At 40.0% G+C, this 19600-nt stretch overlaps 1 protein-coding gene across 1 annotated transcript in view; it reads left to right on the top strand.

Moving 5' to 3' along the window:
* The window catches only part of LOC115781709 (zinc finger protein aebp2-like), an 86757-nt gene extending 79222 nt beyond the window's left edge, over positions 1-7535 (top strand). The window contains exons 8-10 of the mRNA XM_030731533.1: positions 4902-5015; positions 6190-6219; positions 7187-7535. Coding sequence (XP_030587393.1) covers positions 4902-5015; positions 6190-6219; positions 7187-7193 — 151 coding nt within the window. The 3' untranslated portion in view covers positions 7194-7535. The remainder of the gene's footprint in view (positions 1-4901; positions 5016-6189; positions 6220-7186) is intronic.
* The last annotated feature ends 12065 nt before the right edge of the window (positions 7536-19600 follow it).

The raw sequence follows: 19600 nt of genomic DNA, 5'->3' as shown, positions 1-19600 counted from the left end.
GTTAGAGAACAGGGAGCAGCAGATCTGTCATCCCAAGATGAGAAACTCAAAACAGTTACTGAAAAACATCTGTATCACATCTGTGGGATGGTGCCAAGAAATTAGACAATAAGTGATGACATCCAGCAATGGTGGAAGTCCTGTTTACTGAATACAGTGCTTTTGGAATTTTTTTTTAAAGAAGTTAAAGCATACACTACCTGTTTTGTGCTTTTTACACTTGAAAGTTGTGTTTTGTTAAACTGTTAACAATGACAAAGAAGATGAAGTAGCATTAGTAGTCATCACTTTTAAAATATGTGTTTATGTTTTCTGAGAGCGCGGCGCCTTCATCATTTGTTCTTACACACGGTACGAGGCGGTTCGAAACACGTTTGTACAGCACAAACTGCGTATCCCAGCCAAAAAGACAACTTTTTACCAGTTAATGACCTACGTGGAAGACTAGATGAGGCAATGGACAGCAACCCCGGGGTTTTTGAATTGCAATGTAGAATTAGTATAATACAGTAAGCACAAGGAAAAAATGTAATGTGCACGTATGTTTCTCAGCCACTGAGTCAATGATTAGCTGTGTGAATGTGGGGAAGTCATGTTTATTAATGCTCGAGCTAACCATTCACTGTCTGACTGACACTCATTAACTCCATTTGGATTAATGAGTAACTGATTAACATGAGCCATTATGAACAGAGATTTACCAGCAGTTCACTGAGGAGGAAAAGGGGGATGGGGGGGTTTGGGAGAGAGTGAGAGAACCATAATTGGAGTCTAATCTTTGATGGATGGGTGAATGGATTCCCCTGCATGCTGTTGATTGCTTTTGAATAACAAACACTAGAAAACACAGTCACTGACAATAAACCCCTCCAGCCACCGAATCTGTCCTGCAAACACTTTGGAACAAACTGCACAGTGCTCATATTTCCCAACATGGGTTTATCTCTTGAATATTTGTTAGGTAGTTGTTCTTGTTTGTTTTGTTTTTTTCCCCCTTAGATTTTTTTTTTTTTTTTTTTTTTTTTTCTTCTTTGTTAACGTTTAGGGAGCTACCACACAAGCTAGTGGGGATCTCACAGAAAGAAATTTTCTAACACAGTTTCCAGTGTAACACCTAAATATTCATTCTAGTCACTTAAGTGGGAACAGTTTTTATTTTTCAAAAAAAAAAAAAAGGGGGGGGGGGGGCATATTTAAGACTAGTAAAAATCACTGTGTAGGAAAAAAGTGTCAAATTTGATTTATTTATTTTCCTCAGTTATGTATTCAGTCTGTAAACCTCTCCCATTCTCATGGGAAAACAGTTGTGGGGAACTTTGTCACAAGCTTGCAATAGTAAGCATGCAGAATGTTCTCTGAATGCACTAATCCTCACTGTAGCTTTCATCTGAGAGGTAAAAAAGATTTTGAAAGAGGAGCTAGGGTGAGTCACTGTGGGTCTGTGGCCGGTTTGTTTGCTTAATTGCAATCTTGCTGTTGTGAAATCAGTTAGTGTTGTTTCCTTCTACACCATAAGTGTGTACACGTGAGGAAAGCGAATTAATGCATATAACTGCGTCATATAAATTTTTAATTTTTTTGTAAAACACAAGAGGAGCTGCTAATTTGATCTGATGGCAATAACATAATCTTAACCCAGGGGTCGGCAACCTGTAAGCCGGAAAGAGCCATTTGAACCCGGTTTCCACGGAAAACAAAACAGTGAGAGCCGCAAATACTAGCGGAAGCTGGTAGCGCGAGGGACACATATATTGAGAAATGAAAATAAATAAATAGATAAATAAAATGATTTTATTTTAATATTTCAAGATAACAATAATGTTCCAGTTTAAAACTAGAACAAAAACCGAACTGACAAAAATAAAATGCACTTCAATTGGATACTTATAATTTACTTCCGCGAGCCGCACAGAGCCGCAGATTAAGCCTGAATGAGCCGCGGGCTGCCGACCCCTGTCTTAACCCTACATTTTGTAGGTTAGTGTGGATGATTTTAATGTAACCCCGTGTTCCATTAACTATGAATCAGGGTTTTTCCTAGCTGCAAGTAGGTCTTTGACACATGACTATGCAAGGCAGGAACATAACTGGTGCATAGAGTGAAAGCAGTGAGTGGAAGGGGGAGGACATTTTTCTGTGAATAATTGTCATGTTGATTTAAATATGAATTTTATTAAACTTTTGGGGTTAGCACTGTTGGTTAGCAAGAGGGTCTTGGATTTAAACCCAGTCAGCACCTTTTGTGTGGCGGTTACATGTTCTGACCGTGCTTGCTCAGGTTTTCTCTGGGAACTCTGATTAGTTCCACCATTTAAAAAACAAAAAAACAAAAACATGCTGTTAATGCTAGTTATCTTGGCCCAAGACACTCTTGCAAAAGAGATCTGAAATCTCTGAAGTTTCACTTCCTGGCTGAATAAAAGTTTTTAAAGGATGTTAAATATGCTTTAGTTGTACCTATCTTAGGCTGCAGTAAGTTTGCATGAACTCTGTCTGAGCTGTCCGTCTTCTGCAGTTTGTCACGACACTTCATATAAAGCCATTTAATAATTTAGCGATCTGATATACTCTTGGTGCTTTTATGATAAACCTTTTGCTCCTGTCACGACCGGGAGCCTCAAGGCCTGGAGCCGGCCATCAATTCAGGGTTGAAGACGAGGCTTCACTCTGACAGGCGTTCCCCGGTAGCTTTCTCCACAGAGGGCCTCCCGCGCAATATACATTTCTGGCTCATGAAGAAACGAGCAAATAACGGTCTCCTCCAGAAAAACAAAACAAAAAAACCCAATCAATTTGTCTTTATTTGGCTCGTGTGACTGGACGGGGGTCTTTCGATCTTTTAGGTATTTGAAAATGTGCTTCTGTGTGCGTTGGTGAATGATATGAGCACTTTGGTTTGTGTGTGTGTGTGTGTGTGTGTGTGGTGTGTGTGTGTGTGTGTGTGTGTGTGTGTGTGTGTGTGTGTGTTCTTGAACGTGCAACATGCTCCCTCCACTCCCCCCCAGTACAGCCCTGCTGTGTGTTTCCGATATGCAAGAATATAATAAGTCATCAGTACCACAGCACACTCAGAGATGTTTATGGCAGACCGTACATGTAAGAGTGCGCACACGCACAAACGCACATGGGTGTTTACTGCCTTTTTAACACTCCGCAGGTCCTCCTGTCATTTGAGGTTTGCTTTGGAGAAGGACACTCACTCAAGAGTAATCCAAACTGTAAAGCTGTTTTGAAGGAGACTGTTTCTGGTCGTGTCTCTGCCTCTTCTCAGCTTCCTCTTTCTTGTCTCCCCACCATTAAAGGGGATAGAGACACTTCGTGCACTACACAATCAGAAAGGTGCTTTTTGTCAACATTAGGAGATTTATTTATCCTGCTATCAGCTGAATATAGCAATGACATGCTTCTATATCTAACAAGGATTGCTGCCACATTTGCATGGACCAGTTTGCTTTTTTTTTTTTTTTTTCCTGCTTTTTACCCCTTTGCAATCACAGACTTAAAATAAAAGGCTTTATCAGCTGACTTGAGATCAGTAGTTGGCCTTTTGACTTTGTCGTCAATGGCAACTTGTGTTTTGCTCTGGGCACCTTATTTTGCGATTTATGTAACATTTGCACTTTCTATATGCATCTTTTTGTTGAAGCATTGCTGAAGATCAATGTTCGTTTCAGTCAGTATGGATTACAAATTAGTTTTTAACGGTGATGGCTTGAAATTTTGTTTTTAATTTAACACCGTTTGTGGCATTTTGTGAGTTTAGAAGTATACTGCTAAGGCTTTTTGAATTTTGTGGTACTTACTTATTTGCATTATGCAGCTAGCATCACCTTCCAGACACTTAAACATACCATAATAGGATTCACAACTACTGAAGTGATTGGTTCTACTTTAATGTGGACTGCCTGGGCCACCACTACCCCCCCCCCCCCCCATCCCCACCTCATGTCACTTTTCTTGCCCTCCCTGTCTCTGTCGTTTCCTGTCCTTCATTTGTCAGTTTTACATTATGCTTGTTCTCTTTTGTTCTTCACCTCTACCTTCAACTCTGCTACATCTGAAGCGCTACCTACACACAATAATGCTGAATGGGCTGACTAGGCATGTGAATGACTGATTTGGCTGGGTGACTGCATGCTTGCCTAGCTGCTGCCTGCAGTGTGTGTGTGTGTGTGTGTGTGTGTGTGTGTGTGTGTGTGTGTGTCTCTGGGGGCTCCTGTGATGACGCACATAGTGACGGGGGAATGCTGGGGTAGAGACGGGGAGGTGGGGGCTGGAGAAAGGAGGGGAAGCGCAGCAGACTTGCTAAGCTCTTTGTTTCTTTCTTTTGCACCTCAACTTGCCACGCCATTGCTTGCACATTCGCTTACTGGGTGCAGTAAGGTGCCCCTGAGCAGTTCAGCACTTAATGTGTGTGTGTGTGTGCATTTGTTGCTTTGAAGACAAAATCTGAAAATAATCAGCGTGTTCTGACTTGTCACGTATCTGTACTTTAAACCACTTTTACATTATGCATTAAAATTGATAAAACACTGACACATGTACAGTGTGTGTACAATCTGCTCATGCACAAGAGAGGAAGGTGTGTGTGTGTGTGTGTGTGTGTGTGTGTGTGTGTGTGTGTGTGTGTGTGTGTGTGTGTGTGTGTGTGTGTACACTAGTCTGCTCACTTGTGCACATGTGTCCGTTTCAGTGGTTTGGCCAATGCCATGCTACTTACAGAAATGTACTCAGTCTTCAGAGGAAGGTATTAACATGATCAACTGACTCAGTGAGACTACATCTCTCCCAGCCTGCTCCATTCAACCCACTCCCACTCCATCCCCAATTTCCTTATCTTCTTTCTTGTAACCTTGAAGCCTGACCACGTCCTCTTTCTGCATGTGTGTGCGGTCTTGCAGACTACCCGACGTGTGGGTGAATGAAACCGAGCGATCTCAGCTGAAGACTAAAGTGGTGCACTTATCCCAGTTGCCACAGGACACAGCCATGCTATTAGATCCAAACATCTATCGGTGAGTGTGTGATGATGCCAGTGGCTTTTTTTTTCTTTTTTTTTCTTTTGCACATATGCAGAAATGCACAAGCACACAGTGCTGCAGATGTGTTTTTACTGCAGTCAAATACATGTTACCCATGAGTAAATATTATAAATAAAGTCACAGGAGTGTTTAAGCTTTTTGTCTGCACATCCGTGTTTGTCTGTGTGAGAATTTGTGTGCAAGTAGGTCTTTCTGGTTGTGTGTATTCACTTTACTTTTCTTCCAGCAGGTGGCACCAACTCTTGATTTAAGTAAATTGGATTCAAAAGCCTAATACAGAGAAAACACACTTTGTGTTCCATGTAAGGCAAAAAACATTATCTACTGTACAGCCTGGTCAGATGTCAGCTTTTGATCATATTCAGATACATGTTTCTGTCTCTGTATGTGTGTGTGTGTGTGTGTGTGTGTGTGTGTGTGTGTGTGTGTATATGTATGTGTGTTACTTTTTACGTGTATTAATATGTGATAAATTTGTAAACAGAATAATAAGCTGTTAGTAGCGTTCTCAAAAGGTTTTTAATACAGGAAAAATTCATTTCTTGCTGCTGTGCAAGTGCAACTTAGTGGCCCACATTTTCTCTCTCTTCAAGTGCACCACACACCACCAAACATTCGCTGTGATATTTGAATCCTGCGCAGCCCTTTATAACTAACTTTATAGCACCCCATAAAAGTCTGAAAATGAATCCTGAAAGAGGAACAATGTGCCTAAAATAACAAAGTGGTCATCTTACCAGAGATCTATGGCACACAAGTGTGCTAATCAGCACACAGGCGGGCTGATTTTAATTAGAGGTGAAGGCGCAGTAACTGCAGAGGCTGCTGCTGGACTCTAGTTTCATAGATGAATATAACCGTCAGCACCTAGCCAATTTGTGTCAAGGTTGTCCTCGTGCATGAAATCCCAAAACAAATGCATATTATGTGATTGGACTCCTGTTCATGTACATGAGATGGATTAAGAGAGACTGCCTTAGTGGCACTTTTTCATGATAGAATCTGTCAACCTGAATTCTGCTCAAGCACACGAATAGCCAGAAAAAAAAAAAAAAAAAAAAAAAAAAAAAAAAAAAAATATATAAATATATATATATATATATTGATTTTTCTTGAAAAATGATCTGAAGTATTTCTTTCTTTTCAGAGCACTTCCTCAAAAGCGACTGAAGCGCAGGTAAGCTGAACATGTTTAATATTTGGGTGTTTGTTAGATGAGATGGTTTTAAAACACTCTCTGCCGTGTACTAAGGCGTGTGTGTGCCGTCATGCCGTCACTAGTGGAATCACGTTAATGCGTTACAGTGTGTACATAACTGGCTATTGATGGCAGTGTGAACTACAAATGCACAATACAAGACTTAAACTACAAATAATATCATTCATTTGTTACTTTACTACCTTTAACTACAGTGTCACATATACTCTGTGCTTATAAGAATTGAATGAGTTTAATTAAGTTTTTTTTTTTTTTTTTTTCTTTTCTTTAAAGCAGCATCGTCAAAGTTTGCAGCAGCAACATTGTAGCCACAGATGTACAAAAAGTCTCAACACATGCATAAAACATTAAAGCAGTAATGCCACAGCAGAATCAGAATCTTTTATGAATGTGTGAGCACGGTTTTTGAGGTTCACTGTGGTGTTGGTACGTGTATGCAGATAACGCAGAACTGCTGCCTCATTCTTGCGTCCCACCTCAGCAGTTAGAGCCGCACACATGGTTAAAATATCCTCATCCCCTTTGCTGTGACGTAGATCGGATGACACCGATGCTCTGATGATAATGTTCGTGCGTGTGTGGCTACCCGTGGCTGTGGCTCCCCTGTAGTGAAATATCATTACAGGAGATTACTTATCACCCACAGCGCCACGGTTCCCGTGGACCGTGAAGCCAGTTAACTGAGAAACAGCCCATTTTGAAGCCACAGCCCTTGCTAATCATTAGCCTCAAACATTAGGTCTTATTTGGACTTTGTTTATTATTCCATTAATTGACCACGGTAGTTAAAAGCGCCTAATGTAAGGTGAGCGAAGTCTGATCAGTGTGTGAACATCTTGGGTAGATCCAGTTTTTTTCTTTCTTTCCTGATAAACTAAGAACTCGATCTCTCATCTGTGTCTGTCTCTCCTGTCTTTGTGCTCAGCCTGTAAGGAGTCATCTTTGGACTTGACACTTAAGGGAAAGTTCCTGCTCACGGGAGGTTTATCTGCACAGGATGCTCTTCATCCATCTCTGCTGAATGGGGGGGGGTGACGTGGCAATAAAAAGCAAACAGGCTTTGCCGCAGTTATCCTTTTCCTTCTCCCTTTTTTTTTGTACATAAAATGACTGTTGTAGCCAAGTGTGGTGTAAAATGGGACTGAATATTTTTTAAAACTTTTGTGTTTATCAGAAACTGATATGAATGTTTTTAAACAAGCAGGAAACTGAAAATATTCTTATTACCCAGTAATGTATTTAAAAAAAAAAAAAAAAAAAAAAACTGTTTTGTGCAAGCTTGTCAGATAACACAGCATATTTTACAGCTGTTTTGTGTACAATATTTATCCAGATTTGTAACTTATTTTTATACCTTGAAAATACTGGTGTACTGTGGATTTCTGTGAAGGTTTTGAATAGAACCGTATTTACTGTGATAATACTGTATATGTAAGCTGTCACTTGTAGGCATATTTGAAAATTGTCTAGTTGTAATTACGTTGTATGTGACATAAGTCTTAACAAATTATCCTATTTATAGTTACTGAATGCAGTCCTGTTGACTATGTGTGAGGCAGTGAAGAGCGAGGTTGTGGCCGTCATTCAGACTTTTATTCTGTGGCATTTTTAAAGTGTTTCTGGAGCAGTGACTCAGTAGTTAAGGACACGACCGTGTAGCTCTTAATCTCAGCCAGTCTGTAGATGGTAGATGGTGTGCCATTAAAATAAAAGGCAGACATGTAAAATGTTTAAATAACAGCAACTTACCTCACCTCCTCGTCCACAAGTAACATGAACTGTGTGTATCATAGTTGTTAAATGTTCATAGGATGACATTACCGCTATTTAAGCACTCCAGAATTATCGGTAAGTGTTTTCTACGTCAAGTTGTCTCTTTTGGAAATGAAATATTGTGTTTGTAATAAAATTGGGGGGGGAAACGGCCGATGTTAATGAATGAAATTTCTTTCTGCAGTGATGCAAGGTGCTGGAATGGCAATGGTGCAATCCACTGTTGCATGACTATATTATACTGTATAAGTTCTTTATGTATGTGGTGGGAAGGAGGGGGTAGGGGTGGGGGTGGGGGGGTTGGCTGGGTTATTTGGCGTCCATTAGCAGAACAGCTTTGGGAGCATGCTGTGGAGAAGCTAATGAGTGAGCCAGCAGGGCAGGGCCACTGCCAGCCTCAAATGTTGGTGAACATGCCTGCAGAGAAAACCCGAGTTCAGGGAGAGGTCTGCTGCAGCATAGCTGTCCTTCTCCTCAATATTTCATGCACTGGTCACACATACAAAATTCTTCTTGGACTCTGGTATGTGAAACAATGATTCTAATAAATGTAGGCAACACAGTGTCAGTCAACACAAACTCTTCAAAGTGCCACTACTCGACCAGTTTGTATTTTTGGGATTAACATGTGAACCTTTTGATGCATAAATAAACGTTTTAGGTTTTTTTCCTTTGGTGGTCCTCTGATCAGATTTTTATTTATTGTTTTTTTTTTTTTTTTAAAGCTTTTAAGTAAAATATTTGCTCGGTTTTTCTGGCGTTTATAAAAAAAAAAAAAAAAAAAAAAGAGTCATGCTCTTCTTTGTGTCTTGTGAACAATGATAAAATTTTTGTAGTTTTGCCTCAGTACACCACCACAAATGGATTATAAATCACAGACTGTGTAATTGAAGTGCAGTCTTTTGGCTTTAATTCAGCTGGTTTTGCAAAACATTTTTTGCATGAACCTTTTTTTTTTTTTTTTTTTTAATTTTAATACACATTCCCCTATTTTCAGAGGTTCAAAATTAATGGGACAGTTGACTAACAAGCAGTCTCATGTCCAGGCGAGGCCCGCTCCCTTGTTTTCTCATGTCAGATGAAGCAGATGCAATAACTGAAGCTGATTTGGATTTTATAGCTTTTCCCTGCAATTTTAAATATGAGGCCCAAAGAGATGTCAGTATGAGTGAGGCAGAGATAAACTTTTGCCAAATCAACAACTTAGTTCTCGAATGAATGCAACAGTCAGCTCGGCTCACCCAAGAGGCCTGGAAGACCACACAGGATCTTGATGACAGATTATATGATCATTACTTCCATGGTTAAGAAAAATAACTTCACAATATCTAACCAAGAGCACTCTGGAGGAGATGCCTTCATGAATTTTCCAAAGTAACTAATTGTGACAAAGCAGATGAGAGGAGAAACCTGCACAAATTGTTTGAGTCTCTTAAGCGCGTGCAGTAGAGGCAGTCCACTGAATCGTCAAGCAATTAAAGCAGCATTATTCAATAAAGACGGTGGAAAATCATCCTGCCACTCCACACACCTGGACAAGAAGCAAAAAACTTTAAACTTTTTTGAATTCATACAATTCAAGAGTGGAGAACAGATCTGTCACCTGTCCGAGCCATGTTTAGTGATACGAATCCTGCAAAATGCTTCTGTTTACAATTTCCACTTGCATCTTTTTAAAGTGTGTTACTGGGGAGCACACAAAGCATCCATGAAATGCATGCAAAATTATTTTGTGAAAAAAAATAATTATTGTTTTTCCACCTACCTTCACCATCTGCTCACCCGGTCCTTCCTGCTCTTGTACAATCTCTCCGTCCTGTCTCCATCCTCCTCACTCCTTTGCAGTGACAATCACAAACATTATATTCGACTAGAAAATAACAGATATAATCTATAATAATGATGACATATAACACACTGCTTTATGTGAATCCATCATCAACAACTGTGTGAAAAAGAGAGCCTGCACAGACTTTATCATTGTTTGTTGACATTTTCTTTTGTCTCCAGTAGAAGATTTGGCAAAATATAACATTAGAAGATGATGTCATAAAATAATACAAGCCAGTCACCTGACAGAGCATGCTTTTCAGTTATTAAGTACAAAACTGAATGTAGAAAGACCCACAAACGAGCAGCAGTTGGAGGTGATTTGCAGCAAAGGCCTAGCAGAGCGTCTCAAGGGAGGAAACGCAGCATTTAGTGATGTCCGTGGGTTCCAGACTTCATTGACTGAAAATGATTTTCATCCAAATATTACAATCTCTGAAAATGACTAATTCCTATACAGCTAATGCAATACTACTTGAATTAAAGCTTGATTGTTTGATTTAAAGTCCACCATGATGGTGTACAGAGGCAAAATTATTTTAAAAAAATGTGTTTTTGTCAAACAAATTATAACCATAACAGATTTAAAACCTCTGGTAAGCAGGAAGTTCTCATTAAGAAAGCACATAAGGTGAGTTAGGTCAGCGCATCATTTACAGTAACTCAGTGTAAGTCATCATTTTATCGTGGAAGTGAATAACATTCTTTTGAAATCGCTGTTATTACTGTAAAGTCAATTTATTACTCTGTTATGGGTTTTCCATCTGAAAAATGCAGCTAATTATTTCACAGATTACTCATTTTTATACTGCATGCAATATCGCTCCTTGAATTCGATATTAATATAAATGACTTAGTGCAATAACATTCCCAGCACCAACGATATTCCACTTTGGAAGCGTTTCTTGGCCCAGTAACTCTGGATTGAGTATCATGTTTTCTTAATGTCTCCAGTTCTCTGACGCATTGTATTTCCAGCGCTGATTATTTGCAGCGTGTTTTGAATGAAGCAACAGAACATTGTTGAGGTTTGTCCAAGTCATGACTCCAGAAGTGACATCAGTGGGATCAGACAGACTGATACGACCAGCAGGCAGATTTAGAAGATGGACAGGAGCTCTGCCTGCAGACCTTATCCTGCCTCAGCTACCTGTGAAGGAAACGCTGGGCTGCTACCCTGAAGTGACGTCTGCTCAGTCAACCCACGGAATGACTTTCCCTCCTTCTTTCTCTAAACACCCGGTACGGTGCCAATCCCTTTGTCTCCACTGGAAAATCCCGGATAAACACCTTTGGATGTTTGCAGATATGTTATTCATTCTTTAATATCAGTCAAAGAATAATGAAAAAGCAGGCACATTACTCACACTGCATCTGTAAGTGTTGCCTATTAGGTCTGCACTTCTTCAAATCTGGACCCCTTCCATTGTCTGTGTGTCTGCTTACACTTGGTCCTGAATCAGCCATCTGAGTTTCTCATTGTGCAAAAAGATCTTCCCTTTGCATTGGCTACATGCTCTGTTGTCTCAGTGAAGAATGGAGGCATTACATCAAGAACAAAAGCAGCTTCTCTAAATCTCAGCCTGGAATCGTTTTTCCTTAGTCCTGAATGTTTTTCAAAGAAACAAACAGTCAGAACTAAATCTGACTAGTTCTCAAGTAAAGCTGAAAGGTTTTCATATTAATCCATTAAAAAAAAGTAGCATATTGGGGGGAAAAAGGTCCTTTTTGTAATTAAAGATTAACTTTCTTATATTCTATATTCATTACACAAAGTGAATATTTCCAAGCCTTTATTTGCTCCAATTTTGATGATTGTGGCTTATAGCTCAGCAAAATCACAAATCCAGTATCTCAGATTATTAGAATATTCAATTTTGAGTAAATTGCTTTTCAAACAGCAAACACTGTATATCAAGTCCAGTACATGCAGCCACAATCATGGGGAAGTCTGCTAATTTGACAGTTGTCCAGATGAAGATCATTGACACCCTGCTCAGGGAGGGTAATCCACAGAAGGTCACTGTTGAAAAGGTGGGCTGTGTTCAGAGGGCTGCACCGACATTAAAGGAAAGTTGAGCGGAAGGGAAAAGTGTGGTAGGAGAAGGAAAAGGCGAACAAGCAACAGGAATGACCGAGGCCTTAGGAGGATTGTTGAAGTTGATTCAAGCAGTTGGGAGAGCTTCACGAGGCTGTTGTCGGTGTATCAAGAGTCTTTGGGAAAGAGGCTACAACTGTTGCATTCCTAATATGAAGACAATCCTGAACCAGAGACGATGTGGGGAGTGTCTCACCAGCACTAAAGAGAAGAAGAACCAGACAGTCACCTTTCTTCCACGCTCTGAGGTTTGGTTTGAGCTTCAGCAGGTTGTCTTGACTATGTCTACATGCTGAAATGCATTGAGTTGCTGCCATGTGACTGAACAGAGTTTGAGAAGTTAAACAGGTGTACTCAATGAAGTGGCTGATGAGTGGAAAGTCTGCTCTTCATTTTAAAACCAAGGTCCTGGAGTGTGGAGGAAGAGTGGAGAGGCACACAATCTGTTTGAAGTCCACTGTGAAGTTTCTGCAGTCAAGTCAGTTAAAAAAATTAGTATTGGTATTGGAAGCTAAAATATGACTTGCCAATACTTTTGTCTTTGGTAGGAAATACATGTTTATTTCAGGCTTTTATCTTTAATAGTTTTTAAGATATTCATGTTCAAACAGTGCCTCAGATTTCAATGTGTCAAAAAAATGACCTGGACGTGGGTCGACTGATTTATGTTTTTTTTAATATATGTCAAAGTATTTGATAAATAAAGCTAAAAATTAACAGTAGTCATTCTTTATATCCAAACTTTGAACCATATTATTCTTTATGCAAATTGGAGATGGTTTAACAGAAAATGCATTAACAAGCCAACACTCAGACACTTACTGATGTATCTGTCCCAAATTACAGATCCTGATTCAGTTTGATGGTAAGAAAGACCAATCACAACAAACACTCTCCTCAAGGTGCTGAATTCATGAGCTAGAAGCTACAATCATCAAAATTAATAAAAAAAAAAATCAGAGTTTTGCATCAAGTCAGTTAAACTTGTGGGATATTGATCTGGTCAGTTCAGTAGCGGAGGGGGTTGTTAATCACTTTCAGCTGCTTTGGTGTTCATGAAATTAACAACAGGTGCACTAGAGAGGCAACAATGAGACAACCCCCCCCCCAAAACAGGAATGGTTTTACAGGTGGAGGCCACAGACATTTTTCCCTCCTCAACGCTTTTCTGTTTTTTTCATTAGATTTGCATTTGACTAGGATCAGTGTCACTACTGGTAGCATGAGGTGATATCTGGACCTCACAGAGGTTGCACGGGTAGTCCAACAAACTTCCTGGCAATGGCACATTGCCAGGAAGTTTGCTGTGTCTCCAGCATAGTCTCAAGAGCATGGAAGACATCCCAGGAGACAGGCAGTTACTCTAGGAGAGCTGAACAAAACCTTTACACAAACATGACATGTTTCACATACGGCTTCTAAAACATAAGCAACTGAAGGGAAAATAGTTTGATAAATCTTTGCTTTGTAAATATATTTTTCAGTAATTTTCAATCATGTTTGTGATTCTAAAACTGCACCAAGAAGCCCTGGTGATCTTGTCTACTGAGTGAGCTCTTCATCTGTCTTTTTTGTTTGACTCTGTTAGAGATGTTGCAAGTCAGTGTTGTGACACAGCTGTCTGTCCAAAGCTTCCCGTCCTTGTATTATTCATTCTGAGGGGTTGTGCATTTATTTAAGCTTTGTGCACAAATTTTTTTTGACAGCTTGGGACTCTTCCATTAGCGCAGAAAGCGTACCAGAGAAACACTCAATAGGCTGTCCTCAAATGGCTCTGACTGTTGACCCCTCCTGTTAACACAAAGACCTGACCCTGGCTAGGCATCCTTCAGCTAGGGAAACAAGTGAATCCTCAGTGTTACAGTGCGGGGTATCCCTCTTGTCAGTGTGTTTCAGACATTGTGGATGCCAGTAATTTAGCACTGTTTCAAGACACATCAGTCTGTTTCTTTTTGTTGTTGTTATAATAGTATATTAACACTGATACCAATATATCTACAGTGAGCTAAATGCAAAGTCTGGAAAACAATGATCAGAATGTGAAGAAACAGCAGCTGTGACTTAATGTCCAAAGCGTCTGTGTGTTGTGATATCCAGAGGTGGCAAAAGTACTAACATTCTGTACTTAAGTAGAAGTACAAGTACTTGTGTTAAAAAATACTTTGGTAAAAGTCGAAGTACTGGTTCAACTTCTTTACTTAAGTAAAAGTAAAAAAGTACAGGCTCTGAAATTTACTCAAAGTAAGAAAGTAAAAGTAGCTCTTTGGAGGACGTTTCTACCTGCTATTTTTGTGTAAAGCTAACTGAACCTTATTATATATTATTGTAATATAAAATAATACATGAGAACACAAACGTTATTCCAATCTAAATTTTAATTCTAATGAATGTACTCAGCTTGAATCACAAACTGTGAAAGGGAATTTAAACACAGCTCTGTTCTCTGTGTCCTCCATAGTAGAGGGTGACTGTGTCTCCACCTAAACACCAACATGAGGATACTCAGGGGTTACAGTGGGATTCAGAAGATCAGCTGTAGTGGCTCTGCATGGGGAGAAGAATCACAACTTTCTATTGTAGCTGCAGTAAATGATGTTGGTGTGCAGGCTGTGATCAGCTGACCTGCTGCTGCTGCTCTGAGGTTTACTGCTCTGTGTGGATGAACTGAAGTCACAAAGATGTAACCCAGTATTTCACAGCTATCTGAGCTGATCTCCATCCCCTACACTGACAGCATACAGGCTGTAGAAATGTTGGATTCAGTGAATGAATCTCAGCATCAGCAGCTTTGATTCAAACTCATCTCTGCTGCACTGATGTAACCTGTAACTCTGACCATGAACACAAAGTGCACCAACACAGAGCTTTACTGTAAATACAGTACAACAAGATAACCTGTTTATTACGTACTAAACTGCAGTATTTTCATACAATCTTTGAATTACACAAAGTCAGCATACTTCTGTTTATTTTCCAGTCCTTACCTTTAATTCTAACCTCTCTTCTTCCTCTTCTGTCCCCTTTCTCCATCTCTGAGTGAACTTCTCTCTCTTTGCTCTCCCTGAAATACAGCAGCTCTTCTTTTAGCTAGCAGACACACTGTGTGACAAACTGCACACACTTTGTGTGTTTGCTGATATTTGTTGAGCATTTAAAAACGTTGCATTTACCTGCCACACGTTACTCCCTTCATGCTCGCTCCTCTTCAGTAGCGCTAGCTAAGCTGTTTATGTCCTGCGAGCATAATTTACGGATTCGGTCCGGCCCGCTGTGACCCCTGATTATAGCGCTATAAATGAGACATTAATTACATGGGTTTGTGTATTTAATCCCTTTGTACCCGATAAGCCCCGGTGATGGAGGATACGCAGTACGATTGTCTCTTATATGTTAATATTCCTCCGTTTAGGCTCAGATCGCTTGATGACTGACGGCTCACTGACCGGAAACGCAAACTTCTCCCTGACGTGTTAAAAAGTAACGAGTCTGTTTTGAAAATGTAAGAAGTAGAAAGTACAGATACTTGTGTAAAAATGTAGGGAGTAAAAGTAAAAAGTACTCAGAAAAATAAATACTCAAGTAAAGTACAGATACCTAAAAAATCTACTTAAGTACAGTAACGAAGTATTTGTACTTCGTTACTTCCCACCTCTGGTGATATCAGTTTAAGTTGCACTAAGGCTGGGCTGTACTTTCATGTATTACCAATTTGTACCACAAGATGGTGTAGTGAGCGGACGCATTAAATGGCAAGGGAAGTCACTGAGAGCACACTTTTATTTACAGTGGCAGACTAGCAAAAGGCAGAACCACTTGAAGAAATGGGAGTAGCTAAAAACAAATATCTAAATTTAAATATCAGCACACATCTGGGCCCTGTTCCAGAAGGCAGGTTCAACAAACTCTGAGTTTACCCATAAATTCCAAGATGATTAAGACAGTGAGTTTTTAAGTTGATCTCAGCTGATTAGAGTTAATTCAGGGTGAACTCTGGAGCATATTCACTCTCAGTTACGCAGGTGTGTGAATAGTGAAAGAAAGCCTGGAAAGTGGAGCTCCAATACCATGATTTATCATGGCAACAGGTAAATAAAGAGCAAAATCTCCATTTTAATCCAGTGGACCAAGGAATATGAATGTTTCAATGTGGACCGTGATGTTTGTCTTAGAAACATTTGCCCAACTTTTCCTTAAGAGGCCAAGCTGGAATCCCACCAAACCCATTACATTTTTAAATCTAATCAGCTGTAACCTTGAGTTTTCAGTTTTCACTAAACCTGCTTTCTGGAGCTTGAACACATCTTAACACACCCACTGGGAAAATCCCGCCCCCTGGTGGTGAAAGTTTTAGTTAAATTATGCAAAAGGGTTATTGCAAAAAATACCTTTAAAAGTTACTGTGTTTTGTAAAATATATCTGGCAATGTGCAGGTCTTACAATATTCAACATCACTCTAATTAAATGGTCTAATAGTGTAGTTTCCACATGTAAAATCCATCTTTCAGGTTTAGGATATCCTCAACAACCCACCCCAGAGTTGCTGCCATCGGACAGGAGGGAGCTTCTCTGGCTCATCGCCTCATATCAAACTCCTTTCACAAATTTTTACAGCCTCCTCCAGAGTAAACAAAGGTGGCTGCTTTTCACCCAGCATTAACAGCTGTGAACTGTGGACTGAGAGCCTACAAAACAGGGACAAACTCCGGGGTCGGAGTTCGGAGTCACTTTGCTATCTGAGTACTCTCACTACAGATGAATTGTGGCCAGAGTTTTTTAAGGTGATGATTTCAGGTGGGGTAAAAAATGTAAAATAAAGCAAAAATATCTAACTGACCATTATTTGACTATCAGTTTTATTGCTAAATGTTGATATTCAAATATGTTAAAATATAGCGTGTACAAAAATGTATTTTGTACACAAATAGTAGTCTAAACTGAATGTTTTTGGTCTCTCTTGGATGACTAAAACCTGTTTTTGCAGCCACCGTAGCTGGGATGACTCACTTGAATTGATAAGAAAAAAGAACTCAGTTGACTGCAATCTGCAATCTACTGACATCTAGTGGTGGAAATATTACACACTGTATCTTTAAATATATTCTCCATATTCTTTGTATTGTGAGTCTCCATGAATTGTACTTCGGGTCATACTTTTCCTTTTTACCAATTTAGTTTTCCGTTCCTCTGCTTTTGAATGCAGAGTTGTTTTTTTTTTTTGTTTTTTTTTTAAAGATACATTTTCACACAAACTCTGAGCATTTGACAAGCTGCTGATCTGCTGGGATTTTCCCGCACAGCCATCTCTAGTGTTTACAGAGAATGGTCCAAAAAAGAGAAAATATCCAGTGAGCAGCAGTTCTCTTGGCCAAAATGCCTTGTTAATGCCAGAGGTCAGAGGAGAATGGCCATGCTGCTTTGAGCTGATAGGAAGGCAACAGTAACTCAAATAACCGCTCATTACAACCAAAGTATGCAGAAGAGCATCTTTGAATGAACAGCATGTTGAACCTTGAAGCAGATCGGCTCCAGCATGAGAAAATGACACTACAGGTGCACCTCCTGTCAGCTAAGAACAAAAAACTAAGGCTGACCAAAATTGAATTACAGGAGATTGGGAAAATGTTGCTTGGTCTGATGCGTCTCAATTTCTGCTATGACACTGGGATGGTAGGGTCAGAATTAAGTATGAAAGCACGGATCCATCCTGCCTTCAGGCTGCTGCTGGTGTAATGGTGTGGGGGATATCTTCTTGGCACACTTTGGCTCCTTAGTACCAACTGAGCCTTGCTTAAAATCCACAGCCTGCTTGAGTATTGTTGCTGCCCACGGTGTTAAGGCAGTTCTGAAGATAAAAGAACATCTAGTGTGGTACTAGCAAAGTGTGACCTAATAATGTGCCTTGTTTTGGAGTGGTTTTGATCTTTTCACCTTAATTATGGAGCAAATGTGACCAATGTGACGTGTCTTGTGACAAAGAGCTGCATGACTGTTCCTTAAATCAACGCAGTCAGCTCTGCTGACTTGGAAACATCAAATCACATCTCTCCAAAATGGGGAAAGTCAAGAGTGTAGAGATTACGTAAGTCATCATTACACTTGACCTGGAAGCAATGGGAAGGCCTGCATTAATGAGTTAATATCAAGCCCTGCCTTTGTGCTTAACCAAGACTCATTCACTGCTATTTCAACATTCAAACTCTGCCACAGTAGCCCTTTGGCCATTTACCCAGCATCGCTCCCTCCCTCTCCACCTTCCCATCAGACTGTGTAGTGAAACAATAGTAACAGCTTTTATTTATAGTTGATAGCATTTCATCAGTTCCACAGTGTGTCATCGGCACTGGAGGAAAAAGCGGCAACAATGGGGAGTGGAAGAGTCGCAGTATATATGATTGAGGATGTTCCCGCTTCAGCCCAGAGTTATGGTCTGCCTTTGGATTCGTTGTAAGAATGTGTTCATTTATCATACAGTTTCTCTTTTCATGTTTATTTTCTGCTTCTTGTGGGAATTTGGCAGGATCTGCTGGGATTAGATTCTGAAGACCTAAAACTGTATGACCTCCAGCTGGTCATCATCATATGACAAATAATCACCAATATAAACTTAAAGCAATAATTTGCTACTTTTAGACTGGCATTAAATTATGTCTCTGGCCTCAGCTTGTGATTAATATTCCCATTATGTATTTGTGAATTTGCTTGCAAATGAGATGTTTACAGTTTTGTGCTCCATAGTGACGTAACAGCAAGAATACAGGAAGAAATTAGAGCGTAAAGTCATTTTAGACCCAGCATGGCTAACCGGCATCAGCATATCAGACCGGTTGATGAGCTGATCCATGATGGCCAGGCAGAAGTATAGCGTTTGGGCTGTTTTCTGTATTCTGAACTCCGGCCTAGGGGAAAACCAATTAGTGTAGGCACATTAACCATGCCAGGTATTGGCTTTTCTTATACCTCATGTGAAATGAGTCTATTACAGTCCGTAGGGTACTGTGCCATATTTCCCATACGTACAGTATGCCTCTCCAGGAAGGAGATTGTGAATGACTTAGGTTGCCATATGGGAATAATGTCATGCTTCTTTACCTTTCTTAACCAATTCCCCCTTGTCAGATTGCTTTAGATCATCCTTAGCCATACACAGAACAAAAAAAGCACACTCCTCCATGAGATGATAATGCAAGATAATGTCAAAAAAAATTACTCACAGGACGCCACATTATACACTAATCATCACCAGAGCAGTTAAGCTCATCAGCATTATCTCCACGACACATCTCTCCCATCTCGATGATAGCCATCGGTTAAGCCTATGAGGTTTCATGGTTGTGTTGAATTTTCCCCACTCTCCCAGCTGGACTTTTTTTTTTTTTTCCCCCCTCTGGTGATTAAATACATTTGTCATTGAACTATGATTGGCCTGCTACCTCTTCTCTTGCGGCCTCCCATTTTACAGGCTTCAGTGATTTGTCAGAATCTGTGCCCAGTTTTCTATGTGGTCTTTTTTTTCTCCCCCTCTCCATCCTTAACCATCAGCCTCTTTCTCCTCTCTCCTCCCTTCATTATCTCCTTATGATATCAAGTATTACGCTGTGACAACTACAACTCTATTTCCTCCACGCATTAAGCAATAT

The sequence above is a fragment of the Archocentrus centrarchus genome, chromosome 6 (assembly GCF_007364275.1).
Source record: "Archocentrus centrarchus isolate MPI-CPG fArcCen1 chromosome 6, fArcCen1, whole genome shotgun sequence".
NCBI classification, from domain to species: domain Eukaryota; kingdom Metazoa; phylum Chordata; class Actinopteri; order Cichliformes; family Cichlidae; genus Archocentrus; species Archocentrus centrarchus.
This window is presented reverse-complemented; position numbering and strand designations above follow the sequence as displayed.